Consider the following 14,466-nt stretch of genomic DNA (forward strand, 5'->3'; position numbering starts at 1 on the left):
AAGGAAGATACGAATCAGGAAACGTTCGTTTGATGCCTGGGGCTCCAACCATGTTGCCCTGCACAACCTTGGAAGTCATTTTGAAATCAATTTGAGTGAAATTAGTGAGGCTCTGCCCATTCACTATATGTCTATGACAGTATCCCCTGCAATGCTTTGAAATAATGCCAACAGGTTCAGCAACATTCATACCTTTCCCGTATGAATAGGAACGAAAGAACAAAAGAAACAAACACCATACATTCCATGCAGCCATCCCCAGCATCACCTCTCGACCAGCCAGCACCAACACGTTAAATCATCACACCACCAGATCAGCCAGTCTAAAAACCGGCGAAGAACAAGCCAAAGACGCCAACGAGCATGAGCATTGTCATATCCACCATGGGCTTAGCACCATCACCAGCCTTGGGAACAGCAGTGCTGGAAGAGGCAGCTGCGCTTCCACTGGCACTACCGCTGGCACCACTGCTGCTTCCGCTGCCACTGCCACTGCTGCTGCTTCCGCTGGAACCGGAACCGGAACCGCTGGTAGAGGAAGAAGAGGTACCGTTCATAGCCATGGCCTGGAAGGCGCTGAAGGTCTTGGCTCCAGTGGTAGGGCTATCCAACCGTTAGCACTAGCCGACAAGTGAGTGGAAAAGAGGACACATACGCGTTGATGGCGAAAACCATGCCTTTGGCACAGTGACCAACTTGGCTGCAATAAGCCCAAACGGGCTTGGTATCGTTGACCATAACTGAGAATACGGGGATGCTGTCCTTGACGGGCATGAAGCCTGACTTGAAGCCAGTGACGTTCGACATGACGGTATTGATGGGAGCGCATGGATCGCTGAAGGCTGATTGGACGACGGAGTGGTTCTGAATATCAATTCATTAGCTTAACCTTGATGATTGTGTGCATGTCTGTGTCCGAGGCCTACCTTTGCCATGAACTGGAATTGGACAACCTCTCCAGGATTGGCCTGGATGCTATTTGGCGAGAACTCAAGGGAGCCGTTGAGACCGACTTGGACAACGTGCACTTTCACATCACCACCTGCTCCTGCGGTACCTGAAGCTTGGGGGGCAGATTGGGTGGCAGATTGTGCGGAGGCAGCTGCGGTGAGCAGGAAAGCTGAGACGATGGTATTCAAGAGCTGCATTTTGGGCGATGTTTCTTTTGGTATATTGAAAGATAAGTAAAAGATCGTTATGTTTCGTTAGCTAATGAGAGTCTTTTGTAGCGACCGGCGCTGGTTTTGTTGATTAAAGTCGTAAATAAGAAAAGAGGAAAGGAAGTTTGTTGCTGATGAAGGAGAAAAAATTAACTGAGAAACGGACAGGAACTTGTCGCTATTTGTATAGCATTGAACGACTCCAACACCTCGGTCCCGTTCTTCTTTCCGCCCAATATCTCTGGAACAGAAAGTACATCAGGAGCGTGTAAACTTTCTTCAGCCGCTATGACACCGAAGTGAACGTAGTGCATGGCGTACGCAGGAGGCTGAGATTGGACAGGATTTTCCTATTTGGGTAATATGAGACACGAGAGAACGGCGCCTATGTTTGAGTGGTTCGAGTCTGTCTCAGTATGAGTTCCGCGGCTGGATGTGGTTGATGATCGATATCTTACATTACTATTGTGATATCTATCTTTATCACTTAATCATTGAATTGTTTTCATAGATATGCAGGTTGTTTGTAGCGTTCTATCCAATGTCGGGGTGTTAGGGCTAATAGTTGCAATGTTGGGAATATGCAGTATCCATCTACCTCAAATAGCAGCAAAGGCATGATAGCAAAAATAGGAGACCTACCCCCAGGTAATCCTTCGGCTAGACAAACTGAAAATCCGCGATTACAAGCCACTCCCAATATTGCCGCGGAGGCCGTCTCATCATCAGCCTCCACGTCTCGGAACAGTTTGATGCTTCCAATCTCAAACAATAGACCTCGGCACTAAGGGCTCAAAACGTGGAGGCATTCCGGTCAGAACTCGAATTATATTCTTTTCACGTAAAATATGTTAATACAGTGCAGATACTGGTTCTGACTCTGACAGGAAAAAGAAAAGACGAAAATGTGGTATCTCGCAAAACGCCGGTCTCATAAGTCGTTGATAATTACATGTCGCACCTCAAAAGTCAAGTAACATCTGTGGCGCTAACTTCTCCAAATCCTCCACCTAAAAACAGCCCAAGTGTTAGAAACTAATCACAAAACCAAGTACGTGCGTAGTAAAGTCAAAACATACCTCTAGAAACCCATCAGCACCAGGTCTTCCCCCTCCTCTATCGCCGTTCGCTGCGTCCGCTCTCTCATACGCAGCTCGTGCCAACGCCTCCCTAACAAATATATCCATATACTTCGCCACAACCTCATTCGCGTCTTTGGTTATTTTCGTCTTGGAATTCTGAAAATGGTGGTGTAAGATCGTCGTTAGAAGTTTGGGCGGGATTCCCGGCTCGTCGGATTCGATGTTGCGTGGTCGGTCGTTTGTGATGATTTCGGCGAGGATGTAATCCGGTTCCTGGAAGGGGGAGTTACTTCTGCTTCGGGTGGATTCGTTACCATTGTCATTGCTGGAGGCGGTTTCGGAGTCTTCTGATACAGAGGATATCGATTGAGCTTTTCGTTTTCGCGAATTCGAGGTTGTGCTGGACGTCGCTTTTGTTATTGAGGACGGTCTTTGTGCCACCTTTCCTTTTGATGTTGTTGATTTTGACGTTGTTGATTTTGAAGGTATAGATGTCGAGGATGTTTTGCGAGAAGCCGCCTTGGATGTAGTTTTGCTAGTGGATGATGAGTTATTTGTGCCTGCGGATTGGCGTCGGGGAGGTTTGAAGGGCAAGCGATTGCGTTTTGCTTGAGCAGCGTCCATCTTGCCAACAGATATCTAGCTTTCAGTTCGATTGATTGCGGATTGATGTCGTGTGGGAGTTGGGATGAATTTATGTAGAATCTTAAGACGCGTCGTGCTCAATCTGGCTAGCTCCATTAGTCTCTTTTTGGGTTAGCGCGTTTGGCTCATGCTCTGATTTGAGTCAATTTGAGGGGGTAAAATGATAATATTTTACGATTCAGAGTATGTTGAGACACGATATATCATATATCACATCCAAGTATTCACTACCAGCTTGTTATTCTTTTTCTGATGTGTTCTGGTGGGGTATCAGACCGCATAGAATTTAGGTCGCGTACCGCCGCATCCACCATAAAGTTCGAACCATAGCTAGAAACATAATCAAGCATACAACTTATATGATGATTTGAATTATCGAAGTGACGAACAACATGAACGATGCAGTCAATTCCTTGCTGACTGAGCATTTCAGTTACACACCATTGGTGAGTCGTATCTAGATTAAGGCCTACCAGGAAAAATAAACAGCTGACAGAGACGAGTAGTCATTGATCGACGACATAATCAACTCTATCAACAACCTCATCTATCAAGCCATCTCAAGCCTCGAGACCGGACTCCTTAACACCCCTCCCGAACGACTCGGCTTTGGCCATGCCCACAACGCGTCAACAGCCATTCCGGACACAGATGCTGATGGAAATATCGAATACCCAGAAGCGACGCTAGAGATTGAGAATGGATTACATCAGTTAGAGACATTGTTTGAGTCGTCGGTAGACAAATCATTTGATAAATTTGAGATTTACGTCTTGCGAAATATCTTTACGGTCCCGGAAGATCTGGTGAATTATATGAGATTGGGCCATTATGAGGTATGGTGTAGAGTCGTCGCATGACCTTGTTATATGCTGGAATACTGATTGATATCTGCAGAACCTATCATTTTCCAAAGACAGCAATGCTCCTACCCCCGAGTCAATAAACATGCAACGAAGAAAACTGCGCGAGACACGCAAACTCCAGCAAGCGCTGCAAAGGGAATCCATGCAAAACGAAGCAGTCATTTCGCAATTACGAGCAGTACTTTTCGTGGCGCAAGACACAGCCCAGAAACAACCAGTCGTCAAAACCGACTCTAGTGCACCTGCGACATCATCAACATCAACCCTTCCAAATCTATCCTTCCTCACCTCCGGTCCCGCCGCAAACATGCTCCGTGTCGGCCAAAACAACTCATTAACTACAAACACCGACTTCGTTCTATCACAACTCCCCGCCCTGCATGCTGCAACGCAGAAACTACGCGCAAAACTAGCTACCTTGCCCACCTCCGTACCTAGCGAGTCCCTAAAGCGGGATGAGAGACGAGAATATATCGATAGCAGGATCAGATTGCATCTCGAGCGCTTGGGCGAACCCTTATTGGGAGACGGACAGGCTGCGATTGCTGGAAGGAAAATATCTAGTGCAGAAGCTCAGGCGTTGGAGGCGGTGGGAAATATGCTTAATGAAAAGTAATATAATGAGTCTATGTTGAGCGAGCAGGGGGATGAAACGGTTTATATTTTCGAGATGCCTTTAGGAGTATAGGATATGGGTCTAGGCTGGTAATTGGGCGATGGCGTTCGATGGAGGTATATTTGTATCAAGTTGTTTTCTGTCTCTGATGAATCGTTGCAATTGAGCCTATCAATTCTGTAGTTGCTACACCATGCTGTGTTGACATTTATTATATCTGCATTAGTCAGACACATGGAATAGTTAAGAGTTATTGAACGTTGTTAATAAGATTATCCATAGTAAAAATATTTAGCCTCAAAAACAAGGCCAGCCATTCGATGTATATAGATCAACCAATGAGAAAACAAATCAGCCAATCTTCATAGTCTCTCGTAAGCGCCGAACAAAAACAACACCAGCCAATCTGATTTCTTGGTCTGTTCATCTTCACATCTTCTGCAGACACCTAGGGCGCTTGCATGCATATACACTATCCAATGAAGAGTGATAAATGCTTGTTTATTTAGCACACCCCGCTCTCAAGATGCTCGCTCATGTCTTCCTATAGAGATATCCCATGCATGACACTAAGTCTCTAGGAATGACTTTATTTTATGGGTTAGATACTCGCACTGCATAACCTATTGGTCCAGGCAACTGCCATCTAACCATGCAGAAAGTGATTCCATTTCCATAATTAGACCTGTTCGGATTCTGATTCGATGCCAGTTTGACTCAGGCCTTGGATTAGCATTGCTGAACCTAGTCACTGACTTCATTGGAAGATTGGTCTTGCAACTGAAGACATCCAGTGGGCGCTTAGATATCGAGACCGTGAGCTACAGGTCTGAAAGTCACGGCCTTTTCTTATAATTAGTTAATCATCTCTCCCTGAAAGTATCAGATTTCATCCTCTTGCATTCATCGCTGTGTGTTTCTTCAATTTATTCTTCTTTTTTCTTACGTTATCTGTTTCGTTCGTTCAACGTCAAGGGTTTTGCTCTGGTAGTAAAAACTGGTATCTTCGACTGTTTTCTCTCTTTACGTTTTAATTGAGATTTCCTCTTCCTCCCTTTTGAGCCTCGCCTCGTCGTTCTCTCACTTCTTATATGTTAATTTCCCTCTGAAAAGAAAGGAAAGAAAATGGCGTCATTATCCTCCTTCACAGTGACCATCACCAGTGCCGCCGATGACCAGGAAGTAGCTTACCTGTCTCGAGCACGCATATTGCACCGCATTCGCATCGGCATAACCCTGTTACTCCTCGGGGCATCCGCAGGTGTCGTCGGTACTGAAGGCGCACCTTTGCACTACTACAACGAAACCAAAGCGTACTCAAGTGCGTGGCTGCCACTTTGGCCTCTGAATCTGGACGTTCGTCAGACAAATGCTCTACTGGCCTGTGGAGTGGTTATTTTGTTCCAGTCAATTGTCTATATCATCGTTGCTGCGTTTCCTTCGGTTTGTCCCTCCTTTTCGATCTTCCATGTACGATTGCATACTGATATACGAGTACAGCCCCGTCCCCGCCTTCGATTACTCAACTTACTCTCCACGGCCGTCGGAGCAACAGGCCTCGTCACAGCCATCGTTGGCGTAGCCTTCTCCATCTACCTCCCCTCCGCCACATATCCAGAAGGTTTCACCGTAAGCGAAACCATCCACAGCTGGACCTGCAAATGGAAATCCATCGACAGCATCAGCGGCGGTAATAACCAGACACTCTCCGCTCCGGCCAATTTCTCGCGTGTTTGCGCCGAGTCTCGAGCTGGATTTGTTTTGTCGGGTTTGTTGATTGGTTTGGAGATTTTTATGTGTGCTGCTGCGGCTGCTGGGTACATGCTTGATATGAATGTTTCGAGGCAGCGCAAGTCGTCGAATGCGGATGAGTTCCATGTTATGGAGCCGAAGCAGTAGTACATTGAGCAGATGTGCTCAATATCATGTTTGATTCGGGCAGCATTCTTTTAGCGACCTTGAGAGGTGGTCTTTGATGTTCGGTTTTGGTTTATGAGTAATGGTTTCAATGGTGTGTATGAGGTATTAGTGATGGACACTTTGCGATTTGTTTTATTGATACCTGGATATACACGTCGAATCTTGTCTTTGTTTTGCCTGTATAGCTACCTCAATCCAATCAACCTCAGCAGAAAGGGCAGTCTTCCGGTGCCCAGCTAGATTACTTTTTTGGTTTTCTCATTGTCTTGTATCTCGTTACCTAGGTAGTAGAATTTTATATGAACATAAATACAATCTGAAAATCTTTAGATTGTGAAGCTGATGAAAAGGGGTAGTAGTATACATGCTCTTCAGTTCATGCTCCAACCTCGTCCTGAACCCATCCAACCAGCTGTTAATAATTAATGGGTATTATACTGAGTAGAGAACTAACCTCAGTACTTGCATGAGAGATTGTCTCCTGAATGTGGTGCTATTTTGGCACATCATTCAACGTTAAGGGGTACTAACCTTAGCCCTTACCTTGGAATTATGGAGACTTCACGTGATCCAGCTGCGGTCGGGGTCAAGGGCTGGCCTTGTGAGTGATTGTTATTGGCGCCATCAGAAGACGGCGAATAAACATTGTTCATCACAGTCTATTGTTTGAACTACGAACTGTCATACACGCTGTTGCCAAGAATAGTGGATTTATGAACCCGGACAGTCCTCTGAAACGTCGACATCTGATTATACACCATGAGCGGCTTCCGCGGGGTGATGAAGGATGGGTGGCATCCCAAGGGTAAAGAAGGCGGCAAGGAGAGCTGGAGAGGTGACTTCAAGGGAATTAACCAAGTGGTATGTTGATGACACAATTTATTTAATATGGGTTTCTAACGATTTAACAGGCTGGCTGGATGGGAAAAGGCAAAGATAGCAGCAAAGACGATCGAGCCGAGCATGTCTCACGTCCTCTATCCTCACTCAAGGATCCAGCAACCTTCGGACCACCACCGAAACGCGGAGACTCACGAACGTCAACGACATCCGTTTCGAAGTCGACGACTGCCTCAAGGGGCCTTGGATCAGAATTGGCAGCGGAAGAGATCACTCACGAACCTGAACAAGTTGAAGAGCCGGCGCCTCCTCCTCTACCGTACCGTGCCAACCGGACAGGAATAAACATAGAACATCTCCCTCCACCTCCAGTTCGACGTACAGAATCCCCCGCAAATAGTACTCATGCGCCTGCCTCACAACCTCGACCTCATCTTCCTCCTCGTTTACCTACCCGCAACACCACCACCTCCCCCTCACCCCCTCCGCCACCATACTCCGAAGCAGACCGCTCAATTGAGATGAATCAAGGTTCAGTGTCGCGTCTAGAACAAGCCGGCGTTTCCGTTCCTGCGCTCGGGATCGGTCGAAGAGACAGTGACCAGTCTGCTACAGTTCAGAGGGGCATGAACAATCAAGTCAATGAACTTCAAACCCGCTTCGCGAAAATGTCAACCCCGGGATCACAAACTCCCCAGAGTCTCCAAAGTCCAATTCCAATTGAGCGACCTACTTCACAGAGAGGATTTGACAGTAACACATCCACGGCGTCGAGAACGGATACTCGCCCATCTCCACTACCATCAACTACAAGCACATTCCGACAACGTAGCAACGAGCACATTGAAACTGGCAAACAGAAACTAGCAGCATTTAATCAAAAACACCGAATCACAGAACGCATCAACTCGTATTTTGAAGAACAACCCCCTCTCAAAGCGTCCCAGGGTGCACCGCAACCTCCACCTCCACCACCACATCCAAATCTGAGCAGACAGAGTTCGAATATTGATATAGAAGTGCTAAATAAAAGGAAACCGCCGCCACCACCTCCGCCTGCTAAAAAGCCTAATTTGAAGTCGACGCCTGTGAATGGTGGTGCTGAATCACCATCTCCGCCGCCGTTACCTTTGGGGACGAAGCCTCGATGAGTGGATCTTCTTTTCTCTGTTGTTTTATTTATATCATTTATATGCATGTTATTAGCGTTATATTCTATGATTGGTATGGGTTTTAGGGCAACAGTTGGCACCGGAGAGGCTATGGTAAGAGAAGGTCACATATAAACACCGTTGACGCAGTCCATTCGGAAGTTACTATGTTTACACAAATATCAATTGAGGTATTAGGGCTATGGCTAGTGGGGAAGTGCTCAGATATTGAGTACAGGACCAGCTTATGAGAAACTCCGACTATTGATCATGCAGGATCGTTTCATAACCGTGATACTATTCTCTCCAATACGAATACTCATCGATTTATATCATAAATCCAAGACTGCCCAGATGGTCATCCTCACCACAACCTGGCCTGGCCCAGGATTAGGGTTACACACAATTAGGGCTCCTCGTCCAATACCCTATCAACATAATCGTCATTATCAGAGTCCATCCCGGAAAGTATCGGATCGAGAAAAAACACGGAAGAATTCAAACGAAACGAGTGCAAATAGACTTTCGAGAATGATCAGCATCCATTTCCTCAAACGAGTTAAACTAAACCCTCTGGCGTTGGGCTGAAAACTTATTGCGTATGCTTCTCTTCTATCTGGGCTATGAGATGGGTTTGCCGAGAGTGGCTCAGGTAGAGATCCCATCTGGGCAAATGCCAATCCTATGGATATTTGGGCTTGGCGGTTGTCCGTTTTCATAATTGTACAGCTTATCTATGTTTATGGTCTTTGAGCTAGGAAATGAATAAGTTTATTTATTTGCTGGGTGAATCCCCGATACTAGGCATCCGAGACAGATACAGACATAAACCGAAAACGGACCCCGTCTCTACACGCTTATCTAGCATCTACACCGCAAACTTCCTGGGCCATTGCATATGTAGATGAATCAAAGTCCCTTACCTTGACACATCCAAGCCAAGATTCTTGGTTCCGTGGCTTATGATCCGTGTGCGTTTGTATGGTTGAATGTACGTGCCTTTTGTACGCCCATGTGCTCGTCAGCAGGTATTGGAACGAAAAGTGTGTAATATCGGTTATACGTACGATCTGCAAGTTCTAACAACGTTTCGGAACGGGATCGAGGTCTGGATCCGAGTAAAGGGAAAGATTCCTAGGTGGGTGGGTTTGGAGATGGTGGAATGTGTATATATAGGTGATTGATTCGGGCTGTGAATTGGTTAGGTTCAGCCAGATCATTCTATCCTTTCCTTATAGACGGTCTCTGTTGTCAAGCCCAGAAGAGAATACCCCTTAACACATTTAGAAAAGTCCGACATGTTAGAACGCTCCATATCGTTCGCTCCCACCGATCAAATCAGCACAGATGAGACCTTGAACCAGAAACCAGGCACTCTGGCAAAAATCAAGTACAGAGGTGTCGTGCACTACCTCTCCTCGGACATCAACACGAAACGAGCCGATATCATTCTCATTATCTGTGCCTTTGTCAGTGGTTTAGTCGATGGCGTCTCCTTTACTGCCTGGGGTAGTTTCGCAAGCATGCAAACCGGTGCGCTCATTCCATCCTCGTACCAGTCTGATTGTGCTAACCATCCAGTGAAGGTAACTCGGTCTTCATCGCTCTCGGCGTCTCCGGCCAACCCAGATACCCGGCCTACCTCTGGGCCAAATCACTTATATCCGTCGCAACATTTATAATCAGCAACATCTTCTTCAGCCGGTTTATACGCTTTCTCGGTGCCAAGCGTCGTATCACTAATATCATTTGTTTCCTGATCCAAACCCTCGCTCTACTCATAGCTTCGTTGCTCGTGGAGATCGACATAATATCTCCACGAGCAGAAGATCCGCGCGCACCCATAGAATGGATGCAGGTCTTACCAATCAGTCTCCTCGCATTTCAAGCCGCGGGGCAAATCGTGGCTAGTCGAACATTGGAATACGACGAAATCCCGACTGTAGTCTTGACGACGCTGTTGTGTGATTTATTGATTGATCCGAATTTATTAGCTAGAAGAAATGCAAAGAGGAATCGCAGAGTGGCTTGTTTTGTGACGCTGATTCTGGGCGCGATGACGGCTGGAGGGTTGTTCAAGTTGACGAATATGAGTTCTGGGTTGTGGTTGGGGTTTGCTTTGAAGGCGGTTATTACTATTTCCTGGGTGGCTTGGGAGGGGGCTCAGAATGTTAAAGGTGATGGTGATGTTGTTGAAGGCTGTGTATGATCATATGACATTGCTTGCCCTAAGTTGTCAAATGCTTGACCAACAACAACCTCGGTAAATCAGGAATCCTATCAGCTTATCGATATCGACTTTATCGTCTTAATGCCATTGGCTCAACGAGAGTCATTAAAAATGTTGCGTTTTGTTGGGGAATGAAGGGCCTAGCCTTGATAGGACGGAGTAAGGGCGTTGGCTAGTGGCGGGATCTATGCCATATCATATGCGCGAGAATGAATCAGTTGCAAGAATACATAATGTGTATGATTCTTCATTGCAGTGTATATATCAGTGTATATATCAGTGTAATGTACATGTACCTAGGGTTAGAGTAGCAATACATCATTAAAACAATGTCACATGACCGCTGTCGCGTGATGTGAGAGGCTAAGAGCAATAATGACGTTGAGTCTCCTTCTTTCTTCTTCCTCAACACCCTCAATTGCAACACTCAAAATGGCGCTATCGCTACATCAGATGAATGCCTTCATGTCATATATGAAGAGCAAACACAGAACGAACAAAACCTCGGTCCCCCTTTTCCCAAGTTCCCAACAAATACTGACGTGGATCCACTCTGCCAGCACTCAGCCTATCAGGACCCTAGTCTGGGCTGAGCTTGCGAGCTTTGCGACCAAATACCTTACGTGCGACAAGTAGAAAGAGTCTTGGTGGAATACTCAAATAATACAAATATATCCTTCAACCCGAATTGACTCTCCCACTTCTTTTTTTGTCTCTTCAACTCTTTGCCTTACGACGTAGTACGTATCGGACAATCCCCGTACTCACCTCCTGACGTCAACGTCGATATCCCGTACCATTCCGGCATCCACAAATTTTTTTGACCTGCCCCAAGTGAGGAGTTCATAAATCGACAACAGGCTGTACAGCCTCTGCTTTCCCTGGGAAGGACGACAGACACAAAATTCAAAATGCTCGACTCATACCAATTCAGTGAGGCAGGCGCTTCGCTTGGCTTCAGACTACCCCCTTCCGCGTTCTTCAAGTTGCCCGGCTCTCAACCCATGAGTCTTGTACCTCCTGCCAACGAGCGATCTCTCGCACAGCCATTCCAAATCCCTCCAAAACTATACGCACAACTCCTCGATTATCGAGTACCTCTCACAATTGGAAGCATTTATGCGACGACCGTCATTTTGCTTAACCGTGTAAACAAATCGCGCGGGTACAAGCCTTGGGCTGTTAGCAAGACTAGCTGGTTCAAGATCTTGGTTATCCTGCACAATGTCTTTCTGGCTATCTACTCTGCCTGGACGTGCGTAGGCATGTGGAGGGCATTGCGCCTGTCAATCCCTCGCTTCAACAACGAATACGGCGCAGTGGGCGTGATTGACGGTTTCTGCAGAGTCGCTGGTCCTCGTGGTCTCGGAAACGGCGCAATCTACAATTCAACAACCGATCAATGGATAATGCCCAATCCTGAATACAAACTGGGTCCCGATGGCCTGCCCGATCCTACCGATGTTGGACGTCTCTGGAACTCTGGTCTGGCTTACTACGGCTGGATTTTCTACCTGTCCAAATTCTACGAGGTCATTGATACCGCGATTATCCTTGCCAAGGGAAAAAAGAGCTCGACTTTGCAGACTTACCACCACACCGGCGCGATGATGTGCATGTGGGCTGGTATCCGCTACATGGGACAACCGATCTGGATCTTTGTACTTGTCAACTCTTTCATCCACTCCCTCATGTATAGCTACTACACCCTCACCGCGCTACACATCCGCGTCCCAAATGCCATCAAGCGCTCGCTCACAACCATGCAAATCACGCAATTCATCTTTGGTACTTTCGCCGCTAGTTCCTACATGTTTGTGCGATACTCGATCCCCGTCACCGTCTCCCGAGCTGTCTCATGGGAGCATCTCTCCAAGGCCATTCCAGCCGCTGCCTCAGCCGCCGAGTCCGGAATCGCCGCCGCAACCGCTTCAGCGGGTCTTGTGCCATGGTTGAAGAAACTCGCATTCCGCGCCGCTGGTGCCGAGGGAATCGCAGAAAACGTCCTCAACGCTCAGGGACAACATTTCGGAGCCGACGCCCTCAACGCCGCGCGCCTCTCTCAAGCTAAGCAACAAGCCGAGAACGCTATTCTCTACGAAATAATCGACTGCGTCGACAACAGCGGTCAAGCATTCGCCATCTGGTTGAATGTCATGTACCTGCTCCCATTGACCTACCTCTTCGCCCGATTCTTCGTCAAATCATACCTCCGCCGCAAGGAACCCGCGCAACAAAAGGCCGCAACCCAGATCCAACAGGTCGAAAAGGCTGGTCTGGATGCCCTGAAGGGAGTAAGCCGCGAAATCCGCCGTGCAGCTCTAGAGCAGAACGGTGACGGCGATACCTCCGCCACAGATGAAGAAACCACAAACGAGAAGATCCAAAAACTCACTTCGACCGCACAAGAAAAGATTCATAACATGGAATCCAAGCTTGCAAGTGAGAAGAAGAAGGACGAGTTTGAAGCTGTACCACCTAAACGTCGCGCAAAGCGAGGTGAGGCCGAGAAGAGTGTCACAGCTACCCCACCGGTTAAAGCTAGTAATACATTTGATGTATTACAAACAGATGCTTCTTAACCCAATCCCTTTTCCTCCTCTTATTCTTTTTCTCGTTTTGAATATGTTTTACATAAATGGGACACGCACGGCACGCGCACAAGACCAAGTAGATGAATGATCTCGTGATTACGGCTAATGCTTTTCTTCTTCTTCTTTTCCTCTCTGACCTTGTTGCTGCTCGATTTTAACTACTCGCTACATGCATGCATGCATGTGTTTTTCAAAAAGAGTTCTTATTTTACTATCCCTCTCCTGTACATAATGCCATCACGTAGTTAATCGATTACGTAGTCACTAATAACATGCTCAACGAGTTTAGATTGATTATCTCACACTTTTATACTAATGTGTAGTAATAGACTACAGCAACTGACGAGAGTTGAGACTCATGACTCATGATCTGATCGTACTCACAACCCATACCGGTCAAATCATGAATCATTGATAACCAAGTACGTAATCTTCTATCCCCACCTTCACATCGTATTTGATTGGTCAGTCAAATATAGTTTCATATCCCCACTATGGTCCGTAACCCTAACCTAATCTATTTCTAGTTTTGGTTTAATCTGACTTCCATATTGGAATTGGCCAATCGTGGTGCAGTCTAGAATGTTTGTATACATACGAGGATCTCTATTCCAGGGGAATAGGGAGTCATCTTAATATTCCTGGTTGTTGCCGTATAAGGTTGGCCAGTTGCAGGCCCAGAACTTGCCTGGAGATGATTATTTCCTTAGATCGTTACAGTAATCTACGTAGCCAATCCATCAATGCTTACGCTCGATTGCAGTACAAACTCATCTGAATCACATGTTCAACGACCACAAATATTGAAAAAGCCAGAAATATATGAAATTTCGACTTGCACACCATAATCCAAACCACGGGAGAGACGATAATTATGAAAATGACACAGAAAATGATACATGAGAAAGAAAATGAACAGTCGAGTCTCTCCGATCGAGGAAATGAGGAAAAAAGCCAATTACAAATGACAACGCTCCAAAATGAAAGGAACAAGTTACATAGATATGATGACCACAAGAGGCGTGTGCGGAACAAAACAAAACACTTCCCTTTTGCGACTTGGAATTCGAACGAGTGGAGCGACTGCATGACTGGACGACTGAAAGTCAGGTTGAACGCAAAAGACAAAAACCAAAGACCACATCCGCCCTAACACCTATGAATGACCAACGAACAGCTGAAGTAGAGTCGCAAAGAATTCGAGGATTTAATATCGAAGTCGCTAGCGTCAAAACGGATCGATTCGCTCATGTCCAAATAATCAACCGCAATTTATCGAAAATGAAATTTACAAGTGGGTCTAATGATCCAAATAAATGGCCTGGTCGAAGCTCTTCCCAACAAGCCTCGCCAGCTCGTAAC

At 46.4% G+C, this 14,466-nt stretch overlaps 7 protein-coding genes across 7 annotated transcripts, besides 1 other annotated feature; 5 read left to right on the plus strand and 2 right to left on the minus strand.

The window, feature by feature from the left end:
- Positions 1-323: 323 nt before the first annotated feature.
- On the minus strand, positions 324-1,148 carry TSTA_095610 (uncharacterized protein; the record flags this gene model as incomplete). Its single annotated transcript, XM_002479230.1, has 3 exons — positions 324-603; positions 656-864; positions 927-1,148. The coding sequence occupies 3 exons, from the start codon at positions 1,146-1,148 to the stop codon at positions 324-326; spliced, it is 711 nt and encodes a 236-aa protein (XP_002479275.1).
- Positions 469-510: a microsatellite.
- Positions 1,149-2,122: 974 nt separating the features above from the next.
- Positions 2,123-2,866, minus strand: TSTA_095620 (uncharacterized protein; the record flags this gene model as incomplete). Its single annotated transcript, XM_002479231.1, has 2 exons — positions 2,123-2,170; positions 2,240-2,866. 2 exons carry the CDS (start codon positions 2,864-2,866, stop codon positions 2,123-2,125), a joined length of 675 nt encoding a protein of 224 aa, XP_002479276.1.
- Positions 2,867-3,279: 413 nt separating this feature from the next.
- Positions 3,280-4,369, plus strand: TSTA_095630 (MIND kinetochore complex component Mtw1, putative; the record flags this gene model as incomplete). Its single annotated transcript, XM_002479232.1, has 3 exons — positions 3,280-3,333; positions 3,394-3,723; positions 3,785-4,369. 3 exons carry the CDS (start codon positions 3,280-3,282, stop codon positions 4,367-4,369), a joined length of 969 nt encoding a protein of 322 aa, XP_002479277.1.
- Positions 4,370-5,494: 1,125 nt separating this feature from the next.
- On the plus strand, positions 5,495-6,268 carry TSTA_095640 (uncharacterized protein; the record flags this gene model as incomplete). The annotated part of the gene is made up of 2 exons (XM_002479233.1): positions 5,495-5,812; positions 5,870-6,268. 2 exons carry the CDS (start codon positions 5,495-5,497, stop codon positions 6,266-6,268), a joined length of 717 nt encoding a protein of 238 aa, XP_002479278.1.
- A 780-nt stretch (positions 6,269-7,048) lies between these two features.
- On the plus strand, positions 7,049-8,280 carry TSTA_095650 (uncharacterized protein; the record flags this gene model as incomplete). Its single annotated transcript, XM_002479234.1, has 2 exons — positions 7,049-7,150; positions 7,201-8,280. 2 exons carry the CDS (start codon positions 7,049-7,051, stop codon positions 8,278-8,280), a joined length of 1,182 nt encoding a protein of 393 aa, XP_002479279.1.
- A 1,298-nt stretch (positions 8,281-9,578) lies between these two features.
- TSTA_095660 (DUF1275 domain protein) lies at positions 9,579-10,489 on the plus strand (the record flags this gene model as incomplete). Its single annotated transcript, XM_002479235.1, has 2 exons — positions 9,579-9,813; positions 9,867-10,489. The coding sequence occupies 2 exons, from the start codon at positions 9,579-9,581 to the stop codon at positions 10,487-10,489; spliced, it is 858 nt and encodes a 285-aa protein (XP_002479280.1).
- Positions 10,490-11,421: 932 nt separating this feature from the next.
- Positions 11,422-13,685, plus strand: TSTA_095670 (fatty acid elongase (Gig30), putative; the record flags this gene model as incomplete). The annotated part of the gene is made up of 2 exons (XM_002479236.1): positions 11,422-13,068; positions 13,632-13,685. 2 exons carry the CDS (start codon positions 11,422-11,424, stop codon positions 13,683-13,685), a joined length of 1,701 nt encoding a protein of 566 aa, XP_002479281.1.
- Positions 13,686-14,466: the final 781 nt, after the last annotated feature.

The sequence above is a fragment of the Talaromyces stipitatus genome, genomic scaffold (genome assembly GCF_000003125.1).
Source record: "Talaromyces stipitatus ATCC 10500 scf_1105507295527 genomic scaffold, whole genome shotgun sequence".
NCBI classification, from domain to species: domain Eukaryota; kingdom Fungi; phylum Ascomycota; class Eurotiomycetes; order Eurotiales; family Trichocomaceae; genus Talaromyces; species Talaromyces stipitatus.